The following is a 17,325-nucleotide window of genomic DNA, read 5'->3' as shown; positions in this document are numbered from 1 at the left end:
TTTGCTTATCGAGTTCTTCGCGATTCGCGATTGTTACACATCGGGAAACTATTTTTTCCGTTGTAACGTTTGCTTACTGCCTCTGTGGCCGAACGGTTACCATGCCGGACTGCCACGCAGAGGTCCCAGGTTAGGTTCCCGGGCCGAGAGAAATGTTTGTATGGCTTACATTTATTTCTCCCGTGAGTTTGGGTGTAATTTGTGGTTGTCTATGTGTGTGTCCCTGTCACCCGCGACACAGGGTTTCCCTAGTGCGGGGCTATGTTGAGTGTGTGCATTATTTACTATTTACAAAAATTTAAACGACTAAACGCGAGAATATAACTCGGTATCTCTTAACATGAATACTTATATCATGAACCAATACCCTTAGAACTACGAATCTCAGTGGTACATATCGTAACTCTGAAAAAGGTCAAAATTCGTTCTTATATCTAGATGACTCGAAGTAGTTCTTCAAATATTGATCTTGAAGTAAAATTATTTTCTGAATTTTGACAAATATGCTTGTCAATACATGGCATTCTGTGTTCTAAAATAAATTATGAATTAACGCTTCCTAATATGAGTAGATGGCGGGGCACTATCCCATCGAGTATATTTCCAGAAGTAGAGACCAAATAAGGGCCATACATTCCCGGTAACACATCAGTGATACATCACTTGTAATTATCAACTCTCGTTTGCATAGTGGAACCGCCAACAACTGACCTGCGTGTACGTCTCCGTATATTCCAAAAATATTCTGTATTTTTTCTAATAAAGATAATATCTCTAACAATGGCGTGCTGTTCCATTCGCTGGTGTGGGGAAAAACAGCAAAGCGTCTAATTACAGAACAAACGGAATCAAATTTTATCGGTAATTAAATATTAAATATGTAATTTTGCAATTTTCGTCCATTATAGCAAAGCTCAAGTTAACTGGTCGATTTGAAGCGAAACAATTGACACCCATTGACGACACCCTTCAATTGTTTCGAATTCGGGCTGGCCAATCGGAGTGCAGTTGTCACAGTAATGATATGGGAGAATAGTTTTCAAACAAATTAAATGACATTTCGTCTCTATTTCTGGTTATATACTCGATGCACTATCCATAAAAATCTGTTCAATTAGCGCCATCTATCAATGTTATCGCTAGAAATCAGAGTAGCTTTGATAAATTGCAGTTCGTCAATGTAAAACAACAACGTCGCGACATCTGGTGTACTAACAGGTACTAAATACCCAACTACGCTGTCTTGTATCGCGATTAACAGTCCTTGACCTATTGCTCCATGCTTATACTAAAGTCACTAAACCTTTTCAATTTTTAAACTTACAGATTCCAGAACATCGCAACGGTAAAACCGTAGCTGTCGTCGGATCAGGACCTGCAGGTTTGGCCTGCGCTCATCAGCTCAACAAGGTATTTTTTTAAATTATCCATATCGATTTGTTTTTTCCAGTTCAATTATCTAGGCACGCGTACTGTTTATACACGGTTTTTATTTTTTATACTCTACCTGTATCATGTAGAGTATGTATTTTCATTCTGCCTCAGGCCGGCTACACGGTAACGGTGTTCGAACGCAACGACCGTCCGGGCGGGCTACTCCAATACGGCATTCCAACTATGAAACTCGGCAAAGACGTGGTCGCGCGACGCATCAAACTGATGGAGGCTGAAGGCATCTCTTTCAAGTGCAACATTGATGTCGGAAAGGATATTTCCGCTACTGATTTGGCTAACGAGTGAGTAATTTGTTTGTATATAGAGTTTTACTTAGTACTTGCAAAACTAAAAACTTTTATCTGAGCCCTTTCATAAGATCTCTTACCAATCTACGTTTCCATACATTTCAATAGAGTAAGTTTTTTTGGCTGAGCGCTTTCCCAAAATATAGTGGCAATCAAACTACATGGGACCGTTGCTTTTCATTTAATGCAGATGTTTATTTTTTTACGTCAAGTAGGATAGGGTAATTGCCATGATTGTTGCTAGCCCTTTATTTATTTGTGATAACGTACCTCTGTAATTTTCAAAGCACTTTCTAAGCGTCAAATGCACATAATGTTTGATTTTAGTTCGTCACGGCTTTGAGCTTTATTGACATATACACGGCACACGGCACTTAACTTTTAACTTCATTCACCTCACAAAATAAAATCACGACGTGTAATCTGGGAGGCCAAGGTACAGGTCCGCGGCAGCCTATCCATGAGTCTTCGTAGTCACTCGTTAAAATTTGTGGCACACCGCATTTCATCTTCTACTTCTACGAGTATTCACTGCATGCCAACTCCGCGCGTTTGAATTGATAACGTAAACTAGCCCTTGTGGAGAATTCGTTGGTTGAAATTGCGCTTCGTTGAGGAAACTCGCTCTCCATCTCGTACAGTAGAGCTTCAAGACTCCAACCACTTTCGATAAAATACCAATCTCTCGTAATACTCCCGATGAGAATACATTGTTACCCAATGAAACACGTTCACTGGGTACAAGGAAACGACGACTACCAAGTATGCGCCCGCGTCGTCGCGCCAGACACGATGGCACCAGACACGCCGGCACCAGTCGCTCGAGTTTTATTTATCATTTTGAGGAAACCACGCTTTAAAAATTATTAGGAAATTTTGAAATTTTAAAACGCAAGAAATGGGGATTTTTACAATTTTATTTCACTAATGTGTTGTATTATTGAATCTTATGCACAGAAAAAAAAATGGACAGTGATTTTTATGTTAGAGCACGTCACATACGCATTATGGAAATCGGAAACAAGGACGGTACCACAAACACCCAAATTCTAAACAACATAGGAAAGTTAGTTTTTCTACATTGACCCGGCCGGGAATCGAACCCGGGATCCCAGAGATAACGACTTCATGAAAACAGGTACGCAAGCCACTCAACCACGGAGATCGTCCAAGGAATTGGTAACTTCGTAATCAAACATGTATTTCAATTTTTTTTTTCAGGTACAACGCCTTAGTCTTATGCATGGGCGCGACCTGGCCTCGCGACTTAAACCTCAAGGGTCGGCAACTGAACGGCATCCACTTTGCTATGGAGTTTCTCGAGAACTGGCAGAAGAAGCAGATGGGTCCCACGCACCATCATCAGAATAAGGACAACCCTGAACTCAGCGCGAAGGATAAAAACGTGCTTATTATTGGTGGAGGTGATACGGGGTGAGCTTATTTAGATATTTTTTTTAGAACTGGGACAAAGTCTCGCTCTTCTCATGGCATCAAACGTTGTTTCATAGAGCCATCCCCTCACAATGCGGTGCGACGTCACGCTTATGTTTATGTGAAATTGCATTTATGTGGGTGTGTGTGCGTGTGTGTATGTGTGCGTGCGTGCGTGCTTAATTTAGAGGCAGATGTTTCCTTTTACCCTTGACTGGTCCTATATTACCATTGCCCGTAGTTTGTGATGTGTGTTGAAATTATATATTTTAATTATAATAATATTTGTTATGACAGTTGCGACTGCATAGCGACGTCGCTGCGACAAGGCGCCAAGTCGATCACCACCTTCGAGATCCTACCCGAACCAAAACCGACTCGAGGACAAGACAACCCATGGCCCCAATGGCCTAGGGTCTTCAGGTACTTAATTACATCATCCTCCTGACGAGTAATTATTACAATTATTATAGTCCATTTCAACAGGGCTGAGTTCTGTGACACTTCTAATTTTTACGTTTCAACGCATACGATTTATAAATAATCTTTCACCCAGGTTACAAAAATAAATAATAAATTTGTTATAATGTACCAAAATCGAACAATATTTGTTGTACATGTAATTTTAAGTAAAAATTTGTGGTATATTATGTAGATAGAAAATGAAATAATAAATATAAAAATAAATTACCCCAACTGTTTAATGCGTATACGGATTATTTATCCTTAGAGATTTACACGATAGAATCGATAAATCAAGTTGGCTTTTTATAACTCGCGTTAATACGAGGCATTTACATACCTTGTTAGCGGGTTTATTTTGTTTTTAGCTTTGCGTTGGAGTAATTGTGCAAATTCCGTTTCATTGCTGTTGATTGTATGCTTTATTGTTGACTTTTTGTATGGTTGTGTAGTTTTTAAGGATAGACACAACAAAACGAAATATTTATCCATAGATATTAGTCAGTTAGTTTATTTCTCTCAACATTACAAATTTCTTACAAATACAATTACAAGTCATTTTATATTTCTATTCGAAAAGTGAGCGTCAGTTTACAAAATAATGAAGAAGTAGTTATATAATAGTAAGTCATAAGTACACAATAGTGTACATAAACAAAATCGAACATAATTAAATTAAACTAATAAATAATTGAATTAAACTAACAATGTCAAGTGTATACAGAAAATGTCGATATGGATTCTTAATAACTAATAAATGTATATTACAAATAATAGTCAAATTCATTAATAAATATAATAATTTATTAAGTACTTTGAATGTGCTCTGTTACTGAGTAAAGGGACTTTTCCAATAAAAGGTTCTTCAATCTGTATCTGAACGTCGCATCACAACATTCGTTTTTTAGTTCGGCAGGTAGGTGCTCATAATAGATCGGTACTATAACCTGCGGGTTTTTTTCGTGAAGTGCAGTGCGCCGCGGTACTGATCGGGGTTGTCCCGCACGACCGAGGCACCCACTCATCACCTCCACTCGCCCAAACTGTGCTATGTGTTTCCGCGTGAACATAATGACCTCAAAAACATATTGCGAGTAGTGGGTCATTATTCGGTGTACACCAAACAGCGCCTTGCAGGATTGCCATTTTTCACAAGTTTTTTTTTTTCATTTACATCATTACTTTGTTCATTAGTTGTTCTTAAATTATTTTCTGTAAATCGATTCCCTCTTCGTTACAAATTATCTCGATAAGATATTTAAATCGATTTTTTTCATACGAATTTACATTACTACATCTCTACAAACTTCAAATTTCAAACGTCACCGGATACACCCATATTGAAATGGACTAATATTTGCAAATTGTTGAGATATACGGTTCCGGTTTTTCACAGGACATTGGCGCAATCGCCATTTTTTTTGTATAATTTTTATTATAATATTAAACTACCGTACATAGTTATTTTTACTTGACATTGGCAAAATCATTGATTATTTCGATGGAGCCATAACATTTAAAAGAAGAAGAAGAAGAAGAGATATACGGTAAATAATCTAACAGTTATTCATAAAATATAATTTCACGGAATAATAAAATTACAATATATTTGATTATTTGTCTACCGCAGTCGTGGAAGGTAGATATCGTTGTCCTGCAGCAGTACAGCAATCAATTTTAAACAAATCAAGTTTCTCAATCTGTTACTGTTTGAAACCTTTATACGGTTTACTGCTGGGCGTGGCTCCTGTAAGGAGAAGATTTTGTTTCTCACGATCTTTTCCTTTACTATTACCACGAGTGATTAAACTACAAACAATTCGAAAAGGCCCAGTGTCGTGAATGTCATATGTCTCCTCTAGAAGAGATTTATTTCTTCACCACTGTTCTTGGTGATAATTAGCAAATTGAACCTACGTATAATTCGAAAAGTGTCAGTGGTGCGAATCTTCTATCTACATTGCACTCCAGGAGACCAAAGGGCTTAGTACAAAGATTAGCATCGACCAATAAAAGGTTCCGTACCAGAGTGATTAGACGACGCGTGGCTAAGGTGTCATATTATATAAGAGCTATATAAGTAAATACAAGATTTTGGAGTAAATAATAATTAAGATGTCTGTTTTAGGGATTTACTAAAGTGCATAATTTTAGAATATAAAAATTTTGTCTTAATGACATTTGTAATCTTTCGAAATATACTTAAAATCTTTAAAATTTTTATCCTACTAAGCTATAAAGGATGTTACTAAAATCAATAGAATTTTAAAGTGTGGAATTGGTTAGAACTGGAATAATACAATTAGTTTTGGCTTCAAAAACCATGAGCCTATAACTCAAGATAACTACTAATCTCTATCCTAAAAATCGTAGCTTTGAAAAAGGTCAGAATTGTAGGAAATGAAACTATTTTTCCGGATTTAAATCGCGTATATTTGTTTTTTCAAACAAACCGATGTTTCGTACCACCTCAGTCAACCGTGACCATGGGACCTGTAAAGGGTCCGAAACGTCGGTTTGTTTGAAAAAACAAATATACGCGATTTAAATCCGGAAAAATAGTTTCATTTCCTATGTGTAACAATCGCGAAAACCTAAGAACTCGATAAGGTCAGAATTCCTTCTTATATTTAGATGACGCTGGTCAATAGCCTGGAAGTAATTTATATTGTGTAAATGGCCGTGGATATCAATCAATTCCTCTTTAATATGAAATATAAGAAGTCAGTTTTTTTCTTTGTAATATTATTCAAATATTGATCGAGAGTTAAAATTATTTTCTAAACTTTGACAAATATGCGTGTCAATAAATGGCATTGTGTGTTACAAACTAATTTATAAATTAACGCCTCCTAATATGGTTAGATGGCGATAATTATAATAAAATAAAAGAATAGACGGCACAATCCATAAAAACATGTGCTAAGCGCCATCTAGTTGTTTTGTTTGTTATCACTACATATTAGAGTAGCTTTGATAAATTGCAGCTTGTCAAAGTAAAACAAATTATAGTTTTAAAAATATTTCGTACTCGTCGCGACATCTAGTGTACCACTGAGTACTAAATACCAAAATACGCTGTCTTGTATCGATTGATTAGCAGTCCTCTTTGAGTTATTAATCCATTACAATACGAAACAAAATAAAACTTCAAGTTTTCAATCCACGTAACACAAACGTTATCGAACGAATAGAGGTAACTTTGTATTTCTGCCGTCCCTGAAACGCGGCTAGTGACAAATGGTCCAATATCCGTTTTAAATAGCAAAAAATAGATCACAAGATTCTTTTTTAAAACAGTTAAAATTAGTTAAGGTGTTTGACTCATCGGAACTTACCCTAACGATGCATAGCTGAAATATCTGTAAACAATTGCAATATTCTAAAACGGAGTTATGGTTTTTTTATGATATCTCAAAAAAATATTTCGTCTTACAGAATCCAAAGTGGAATAAAGTAGTATGCGAATTTATTGTGTAACATTAATTTTATGTTTCGTTAGAGTGGACTATGGACACGAAGAGGTGAAAGTGAAATTCGGAAACGATCCTCGCAAGTTTTCTACGCTTACCAAGGAATTCTTGGATGACGGTAAGTCTTAGAATCCCATCTGCTGTCTATTTATGTAAGAAAATACTTTTCAGGCTCAATTTATATTGCGGCGGAACGGTTTTTTTTATCTAAAATAAGTGCGCATTTGACGTCCATCTCACCTGATGAAAAGTGGTGATGAGGTCGACGATGTAGCATGCACACCTAAATCTGCCCTCAGAACGAAAAAGGGCATAACTGCTGTATAAAGTACGCACAGTTGTGCCTTTTTTCACTCTCGCCTTGAAAAGGTCCTAGTTATAGCGTTCGGGGAAGGGAAATACGTCCGCAGGCAGGGAATTTCCACTTTCTAGCCGATCGCCATCTAAATGTTCAAGTGAAACGCTTTGTTACGCTTGGGAATATCCACAACATAGGGGTGGAATCCCAGCCCACGTCTAGTCCCCCGATGATGGAAAGGGGAAGGCGGAATCTAATTATGAAATTCCATCGCACAATCTCCGTTATATATCCTGTAGAATAGAAGGTAATTTTTGTAACGCAACCATTCACTTCCATTCTGTTCATGCCAAAATCTTCATTCTCGAGAATGCTCGTGCATTCCGCGGAAGATTTTGGCTTGTATCTATTTTGTAACTTACACAATTGATCATACAAATCATTATGCTATCTTATTATTATATAATTCATTATGTTATGTACAATATCGTTACAAAAATTCTCTTCCATTCCGTTCCGTCGCAATATTCATTGAGCCATAAGTGACACATACTTGTATTCACAACCTGCACCCGCAATATAAAAATAATAAATATTTTTAATTCGGAATAAATACAAGACTTACATTATGATTATTGATTCGATAATCACTTAATAACTACAGAAGATGAAGATAGTATAGCCGCTGCGCTGACGATATATCGCTCTTATGGGGAAACAGACTATACTCCGGCCCACCATTTATTTAACGTTTGACAGCTCGAATTCTTAGTTATTAGTGACGTCCTAATGATTTTCATTATATTTTTATTCTATATATTACTTTCGATTTGATTTTTTATAAGAATCGATTTTATTTACGAAGTAGTTTTAATCGTGAATGTCAGATAGTGTCTGATTGGGGTCGTGACGTTGTGTTTGACAAGTTGTGTACTCAAGAATTAATAAATAATGTTACTGAGGATTTAAGTGTTGATTTCCGTTCATATGGAGAAGAGTCCGACGATTCATTGTAAAAAAAACATTTCATTATCATTTATTAGACAAGTACCAATATGCTGTCCGCTCGATAAATATCAGAGCTACAGAGCACGTCGCTTATCTATAGTAAAAAATAAATGCATCCATGTAAAATGTCAAAGTCATGACACTTGTAGGCATTATTATGTCGGAAGTAAAATAAATGATTCGACTGAGGTAAAAGAGAACGGATCTATGGCGTAAGGTAAAAGACAGTCTATAGTCCATTTGTTTAGGTACTTAACTAAATGTAAACAATCTTGATACATCTTTTTATTGAAACACATGCTTTACAAATCCATAGGTATAAAAATGGGCATGGAATTTCATATGAAGCTAAGTATTTGTATTTTGTATTTGAAGGTAAGGGAAAATCATTTTATAAATGTATATTTCATTGAATAGACATCTCAAGATTGTTTACATTTATTTAAGTACCTAAACAGATGGACTATAGTCGCATTTATATTTTGCCTTTCCGGCAGTGTTGCTGTCAAACTACTTTTGCCACTAATTCTCCGTCAAAAGATTTCATTGCAATCGAGGTATCTCTTACGTGCGTATATAGTGGCGCAGCATACTTCAATAGTTATTAATACGAAATTGTAAGCTAATCCGTGACTTCGAATCATATGACATCTTCCCAATCGAGGCAGGTTTTATTGAATGTTTTTATTTTGGTGCAGGCGAAGGTAACGTGCGCGGTGTGGCGGCAGTCGAGGTGGAATGGACACGCGGCGCTGGGGGACGTTGGGAGATGAAAGAAGTACCTGGCACCGAGAAGGTCTACGAAGCTGAGCTGGTGCTGCTGGCCATGGGCTTCTTAGGACCAGAGAAATACGTTGCCAACCAACTCAGTGAGTTCTTAAAGTCTTGGCAAAACGATGTCTGATTTTATACATTTATTGCCAGTAGAGCTCCTCGTGAAAGAGTTTGTCCAGGGAAATACTGCCACCTTACTTATTTCTGGTGAAATTACAGGCACTTGGGACTTGTAAACATATGTCTCAGGGTGACAGGCGCAGTGACAGTTTCCCTTAGATCTTTTTCATTTGACGCTCTGAGTGGCACTGCAACTGTTATGGACAGGAGTGTCGCTTACCATCAGGCGTACGGCCGTTCGTCCTGTCACTTGGTACCATAAAAAAAACACAAACCGTATTGCGAGATCGAGTCGCCGAATACCCGTGAACCATGAATTACGCTTATTTTATTAGCAGCCACTTTTACAATGAATTTCCATATGAACTAACACATGCCAATTAAAAGCTTCCACAAATGAACATAAGCAAAATAACACTACGAATACAAAAGCATCTATGAGAACGCAATAATCGTCATATAATTATAAATAATAATAATAATAAGCCCCGCACTAGGGAAACCCTGTGTCGCGGGTGCCATGTGCACACACGTCGACAACCACAAATTACACTTCAATTCACGTGAGAAATAAATTTAGGCCATACAAATATTTCTCCCGGTCCGGAAATCGAACCCGGGACAGAGGTCCCGCAGAGGCGTGACAGACCAGCATGGTTACCGTTCGCCTACGGAGGCAGTTATTCGATGTCAGTCTCGATAAGAAGTTTCTTTTTTTTATAATATCAACGACGGAACGAACAAGTCGTACGCCTGATGGTAAACTACACGCCTGTCCATAACAGTTGCAGTGCCCCTCAGAGCTTTAAATCTCAAAGATCTGAGAGGAGCTCTCAAAGCGCCCTTCACCCTGAAGACATAAGTTGACAAGTCCCATGTGCCTGTAATTTCACCAGCACCCTTACCCTTCAAAACTGGAACACTGGTGACATTACTGCTTGGCGGCAGAAATAGTTAAGGCGGCAGTATTTCCCTGGACGAACTTAAGTTATTAGTCATAAAAGTTATATTTCAACTGTGAGATCAAAAAGAGGGTGCACTAATATAATCATTATGTATCTTTCTTTTCAGATCTTGCCCAGGATGCCCGCAGCAACTTTGAAACGGAAAAAAACAATATCTACAAAACTCCAGTTACCAACGTATTCGCTGCCGGTGGTGCGTATTTTTGTTATTACTTGTGTTTTAGTCCATATGATAATAGTCATTAGGTATCGCACCCGCAATTACCACAAACCAGGCAACTCTCAATCTGTAATATTAGTGTACACTTATGTGCTCGTTTTTCTCTAATTTTGCAGTTGATGAAAAAAGTTAGCTGTAACTTTATAAAACTTTTCATCACACTTTCTCGTAAGTAGTAGTATAACGTGCTGCATACGGCCCTAGCGCGGTAATGGTTTTTTTTTATTTCTACGCTTTCAGCGCCTCATGTATAACGTTTGTAAGGCTAATTTTCTTTATTTAACTTCCTCGCAAGTGTGATTTATTTATTTATTGAAAGATACACCATCAACTTAAAACAAAACAATATTAGAAAAATGCTCACCATACAAGGTGTCTACAGGTGTATACAGTACTACAAATTTAGAGTTAACCAATGAAATACAAAGTTGTAAAATTACAGCGACAATTAATAATAAACTGCTTGGTGTATTCGTATAAATTATGTCTAAGTCACATAGACAAACATTGTGGAACACACGGGTAATTACAAATCTTCGGGCCATTAAGGCCTCTTTATCTACGGCTCGGGCTTTCAATCTGGCCTTGTGTTCGTAATTGCCTAGTTATCGCCCCTGTGAAACAATGTACTGAAACGCACTTTCCCTCTATTCTCGCATGTGGCATAAAGATGTCTACACTTTATATGTCTGTCATGTCTGTTATTTTCACAAAATCATATGTCTAAGAGTCGAAAAACAAAACTGCGGTAGGTATCTTATTGCCCCGGTTCCGATAGCCATTCGTTCACGATCATGAACCGTACTGAAAGTATTTTTTAAACTAGGTAACGACATATATCGTAAAAAGAGTGTTGCACTGCTGTTATTGATAAGAAAGTATAGGAAAAAACAAAGAATTCGCAAATTCTTGCGATGCGTCATGCGAGCTGGTTTTGTGTTTCGACACTAAATGGAAAAATCAAACCTACAGAGTATAAACAAGTCACTTTTTTGGCAGACTGTCGTCGCGGACAGTCCCTCGTCGTCTGGGCAATCTCTGAAGGGCGTCAAGCAGCGCGAGCTGTTGACATATACCTCTGCGGAAAGTCTTCCCTGCCCGGTCCTGGCGGCGTCATCTACAACCATTGAGCGTAACGAAGAGTGGCGAGATCTGAGTATGTATTCATATGCTACGGCTCTAGGAGACCATCTGCATAATGTGACTTCAAATCAACAAGTATACTTGAAGTGAAGAAATTGAAACAAGCATGAAAATTTCGTAGAAAACCAGGAATTTTTAAAAAAGACAGAAAATATAGACGAAGCATACGTAAAAGTATTTATAAACGATAAAAAAGGAAGCTCCGTAAATTTCCACTGCAATAGATGTCATTCATTTAACTGGTAATGTTTTCTTTATGCATTGTTAATAATGCCATTAGTAGTGATAATGTTTTCGTTATATGTAATTATACTGATAATGTTCTCATTGTCAATTATGTTATTGTATTGATAATGTTTTCGTTATGTATTGTCCATGATGTCATTATAGTGGTAATGTTTTGATTATGCATTATCAATGATGACGTAATACCTTAAAAGTATCCCAATTTGCCTGTTTAAATGAAATATAATGAGTAGGATATGTTAATATCTTTATTTTATAGAAATCATTTCACCGTCCGTAACATAAACAAAAATGTAAAAACATTCAATTGAAAGAGAACCTTACAAATATCTTCCTAGAGCTGTGACGTGGTAACGATTAGTCGTATAGAGCATTTAGAAAATAAATATAGAATGCGGTCATACAACCTGGCAATAAGCAAGAATCGTTAGACTTATATGTTATTGAACTAGAAAAGACAATAATTTGTGGACGTCACCATGAAAATAGATGTAAACCGGCAAAGGATGAGAGATGATATATGGCATTTATTAGTCGGACGCAATTTCACAAGTCTACTCGGAATTCCTGAGGTGCAAATAATGAATAAAAATAAAGTTTAAACTGTTTACTTTAAAAATGATATAGATCATAAATTAAATATTGATAAATAGATTCATCAGTCTTTGGCTGAAATGATGAAATTGATACGTATTATGTTTTGTGCATACAATATCCCCGGTATTGGATTGATCGAAAGCCAAAATGACGTTGCCACCCTAATGTAATTTGGAATTTCAACTCAAATTTCGTAATAATTCGTTCAAAAGTTTTAATTTGTGGATACCATCAAAATTGTCACAGTCACTCTAAAATACATAACAGGTAATGTGCGCAAATTTTCTAAAAATAAATTTCAGAAAAAGCGAAAATAATAAAAAAAATTTAGAAAAATATTCAATTTTTTTCTATAAAATATATCTTTCTAAATTATTTTTCTATGAACTAACACTAGTGCGAATAATAAAAAAAAGTAATATGATTGAAGTTTACTGTACATTATTTGCTTCTTAAATTTTTCATAAATCAATGAATTTGATAAAAATAAAATTATCTGGCCCAATAGTTATTGTATTTTTATATTGCGCCATGAATTGCAATATTAAAATTGATCGGGCTACATTTTTTTTTTAGTCCAAGTACCATGTAACTACATTTTTTTAAGCCTAACTAGGGAAACCTTGTGTCGCGGGTGCCATGAACACACGCATAGACAATTTCTCCCGGCTCGGGCATCAAACCCGAAACCTCTGCGTGGCAGTCCAGCATAGTAACCGTTCGGCCGCGGAGGCAGTTAACATTAATAACGTTTGGATACTTTCATACATAAACTTTTATAAGAATAATGTAGCATTGGATATCTATGCTAAATATTTTATTTAAAAAAAACTCATCCGAATTGATGAAATTAAAAAAAAAAGAAAAAAGACCTGTTGTCGGTTAACATCTTAATGGAACCTAATTTTGTTCTAAAATGGCTTTAACCTGATCTAGCCATTGCCAGGTCTAAATTGACCATTACATTGTTGAAGCTTCGAACATCATTATCGCGTTAACGTCGTTATTCTCGAGTAAAAAGTTTACACTTTCGACTGGATTCGAAAGAATATTAATGAAAATATATTCAAATTGATTATTATTCCTTATAAATTGATGATAATTCACTGTGTTTTATAGTATTTTGTGTAAGTTTTGATTAAAAAAATTTTTTTTTTGCGAATTATCTCGTAAATCTTAGATTTAAGCGTTATTATTTTCGAATATTTACATAATGCCACACACTAGAATAAACCTCTCTTTTGGACTTCACTTTCGGATTTTGTGAATTTGAACGCTGTACCGACAAAGTTAAGTTCAATTTTCGCAGAGTATATTGATGGGTGCGGCCAATGATAATATTTAATTGTATAAACAATTCAATTCTTTGATAAATCATTTGCTAATCACATTCCGTTATAAGACTTTTGTCGATTTTAATCACGATTACGGTTTTTTTTGATGGTGTCATCGTAACTGTGATCTCTCAAGTGTCATATGAAATTTAAAATCCTATTTTGTTTTTAATATTATTGCAATTGTTTTTAAGAATTAATTTTAAAGCCAGTATTCAATTTTGATATGTTTATAGTTCCTTTATTTTTTTCCTTCCTCTATGTTTATAGACCGGTTTATAGACGCCATTTGACATGATCGTACCGCGTTTTAAGCTGCGTCCAAACTTTGTAGTGCGATAGCGATGTGCGGTCAATGTTGAAATTTGATAATATTAATATAATGTTTTGCTCTTTATAATTATTGTACTAAAATCGGAGTTTTCATTAGCTGTATAAACCTGACAGCTACTTTGTAATATAATGCTGCCATCTCAATTGTACAATGATGGCATGTGTTTGGATCACTTCTCAATCGAATCACTGACACACAAATCAGTCTAAAATAAACGTTATAATGAATCATGACCAGAGATGGGCAGTGGGTTATAACCCTATCAACCCGCCCGGGTTTTAACCCATTTCTGCCCATAATCCGATTTTCAAGCGAATCGATTCACAATAGAAAAGCAATTTGTGTTGTCTACATCGGAAAGCAATAACCTTTTGTAATAATATCATTTAACCGAGTTCTTAGGTTTTCGCGATTTTCCTAAATATCATTTAATTTGAAAAAAACTGGATTTCCAACACATATTTAGTTGTTTATAGTTTTTGCTTTTGAGTTTGGGCGTTAATGGTTTTTAACCCGATTTAAACACGGCGTTAACAAAGCCCTTAAAACCCTGGCGCTTGCTCATCTCTGATCATGACCTACTGGAGTGAGTCATTGAAATGGACCACTTTGACAATACTATAAATGGTAGTTTTGTCCAGCTAATTAAAAATCCGACTGTAAGTATAACACATCATTTTGTAAGTTTGAAATGTTTATGAGAGTTTACGACAGATTAGTTGTGGTGCCATTTTATTTAAAATATTTTTTTATTTGCAATTTTATCATGTGTTATTAAAGGTTTTTCATACCATTATTAGTTTAAATGTAGTTTTGTCGAGTTCCATCGAAAGGCGTTAATATTGCGTACAAAATGTATTTCAGCATTTCAAAAAAGCAGGTCTTTTCAAAATTACATAGAATATTCAGTTATAGTGATTATGGTTTTGTATTAGAATTTTGTAGAATACGTTTCAATCGAATATATTTATATTAAATTAAATTAATCGAAATTGCATAAAATCTGTGATTACTTTTAATTGAGATTAAATATGAGTTATTATAAGAAATACGTATTTTGGTTCAAATCGACGATTCGAGTTCCTAAGCGTGTTGTAAACTATTAATTTTATATTTCTTTTTGACACATTTATGAGGTTATCAATTAAGCTGCCTACACATGATATTTTGACAAAAAAGCTAAGTAGCTGTGAATGCACCAGCCCCCGTAGTATGGCTACGCATGACAGTCGCGACGCGCGCGATAAAATTGAAATAAGTGCGGGCTATTGGCTGTCTCAATCTAATTTAGATAGCCAATGGGACGTGCTTATTTCACTTTTATCGGGCGTGTCGCGTCTATCATGCGTAGCCATGCCACGGAGGCAGGAATCGTAATAATTGGAATGGGAAACTATTTAGAAATTAAAGATTTTTGCTAAGTACTCTAGATGATTAATAGTTGCTAAAAAGTTCTTCTTCTCCTTCAGCCTTTAGTCACCCACTGCTGAGCCTCCTCATTGTGGGCCTCCTCATTTGCACACCACTCTCTTCGATCTCGGGACATTTGCATCCAGAGGTCTTTTTGGTTATCCTGACTATATCGTCCGGCCATCTAGCCTTTTTACCGGTCTAGCTTATTTCACCCGCACAACGCCACTTTCTTTACGCATTGTTAAAAAATGGTAAAAAGATACTAGAATTTTTATTATCAGTATATTTCTAGCTAGCTAACTCTGTGCCTACATATGTGTTTTCTTGAGCAATGTAAGCTTCAAAATGAGTTGAAAACACAACCACATACCTTTTCTTAGCACGTCCGCACAAAGGCACATTTCACTTTTTTTTTCAAAAGTAATGGTCCAAGCCAAAATAGATCATTTTGACTTTTTATTAGATACCAGAATAGGCAAATTCTATTTACCTAAAGTTCATCTATTCCAAAGCGGATATCCCTCTAAAAAGGCAAAATGTCAAAAAATATCGAGTTCTTAGGTTTTCGCGATTGTTACACATAGGAAATGAAACTATTTTTCCGGATTACGGACCTGTAAAAGGCCCGAAACGTCGGTTTGCTTGAAAAAACAAGTATACGCGAATTAAATCCGGAACAATAGTTTCATTTCCTACGTCAAAAAATAGTTACGATTTTCCTTACCATTAAAAATTGTCCTTCTAAGTACATTACGTAGTTGCTAGTTACATATAAAAAATTTAGCATGAAATACATTTAAATAATTCCGCTTAGTTTCAACACCACATTTAACGCTACATTTCTTTACAACTGTGGCGCTTGCTTCTTTGTATTTACATAATGACTTTCTTTGTCAAACTCGCTCAAAGTAGAATATCCTGTCGTAAATGTGTCGTAAAGAAATATGTGTATTAATAATTAACGCTAATATTAAGAATTAATTTCTAAGCTTGTACTGTTTTATTAATTGTATAATAACGAGTGTATTTTTTATTGTAACGAATATCATTTATCGTTAATACTTTTGAATAACATGGATATATCAAGATGCGATACAATGTATATATATTATTTATAATGTTATTTATTTTTAATTTATTACAAGCTTTTTGTCATCAAAGCCAAAGTATTTTAAAAGCCAAAAATGCCATTAGATTTTTGATAATACATGTCAATTAATACAGTCATTCTCGTACTAGTGTTCACTAACTAATTTCCATCGCAATTTTTATTATTTAATAATGACACGATAATATACTTGAATATTTAAATAATAAAAATTGCCACGGCAATTAGTGAACACTGCTCCGAGAATGACCGAATAGATGTCCAGTTTCATGACAAGGCTCTTCTTAATATGTGAACAATTAGAAATAGAATCATTTGTGTAACAAGGCTACGTGTGCAGTATGACTACTTTTCAGGTGACAGGTTTCCAATTTCTACGTACCAAATGAAATTAGTTTTAAAAATATTTTTCATGCCCAAATAAGAGAGATTAACTTCACTTGTATAGGGTTATTTGTAAAACACTTAACAACCTCGCATGACTATATTACTAACATCGTAAACAACCACTTTTGCTCCATGACTTTTAATAATTCAACAATTCTACTTTTATACAAAAATAAACAGATTTAAATAGATCGCTTTAGACCATAGTTTCCCAAATTGATCCCTACCTCAAAGACCACTGAAGAGTCCTAGAAGGCGGGGGGCCTT

At 35.6% G+C, this 17,325-nt stretch overlaps 1 protein-coding gene across 2 annotated transcripts in view; it reads left to right on the top strand.

Annotated features, from left to right (window-relative positions):
• LOC113236975 (glutamate synthase [NADH], amyloplastic) overlaps window positions 1–12,638 on the top strand; it is a 50,552-nt gene extending 37,914 nt beyond the window's left edge. For both annotated transcript variants that reach the window (XM_026473203.1, XM_026473202.1), the window contains 8 exons: window positions 1,327–1,410; window positions 1,546–1,736; window positions 2,964–3,176; window positions 3,474–3,599; window positions 7,141–7,229; window positions 9,116–9,286; window positions 10,383–10,469; window positions 11,496–12,638. In XM_026473203.1, coding sequence (XP_026328988.1) covers window positions 1,327–1,410; window positions 1,546–1,736; window positions 2,964–3,176; window positions 3,474–3,599; window positions 7,141–7,229; window positions 9,116–9,286; window positions 10,383–10,469; window positions 11,496–11,626 — 1,092 coding nt within the window. In that variant the 3' untranslated portion in view covers window positions 11,627–12,638. The remainder of the gene's footprint in view (window positions 1–1,326; window positions 1,411–1,545; window positions 1,737–2,963; window positions 3,177–3,473; window positions 3,600–7,140; window positions 7,230–9,115; window positions 9,287–10,382; window positions 10,470–11,495) is intronic.
• Window positions 12,639–17,325: the final 4,687 nt, after the last annotated feature.

The sequence above is a fragment of the Hyposmocoma kahamanoa genome, unplaced genomic scaffold (genome assembly GCF_003589595.1).
Source record: "Hyposmocoma kahamanoa isolate Upper Pololo Valley unplaced genomic scaffold, ASM358959v1 92, whole genome shotgun sequence".
In the NCBI taxonomy this organism is placed as follows: Eukaryota; Metazoa; Arthropoda; class Insecta; order Lepidoptera; family Cosmopterigidae; genus Hyposmocoma; species Hyposmocoma kahamanoa.
The sequence above is the reverse complement of the archived record's forward strand: the minus strand, read 5'-3'. Positions and strand labels throughout refer to the sequence as shown.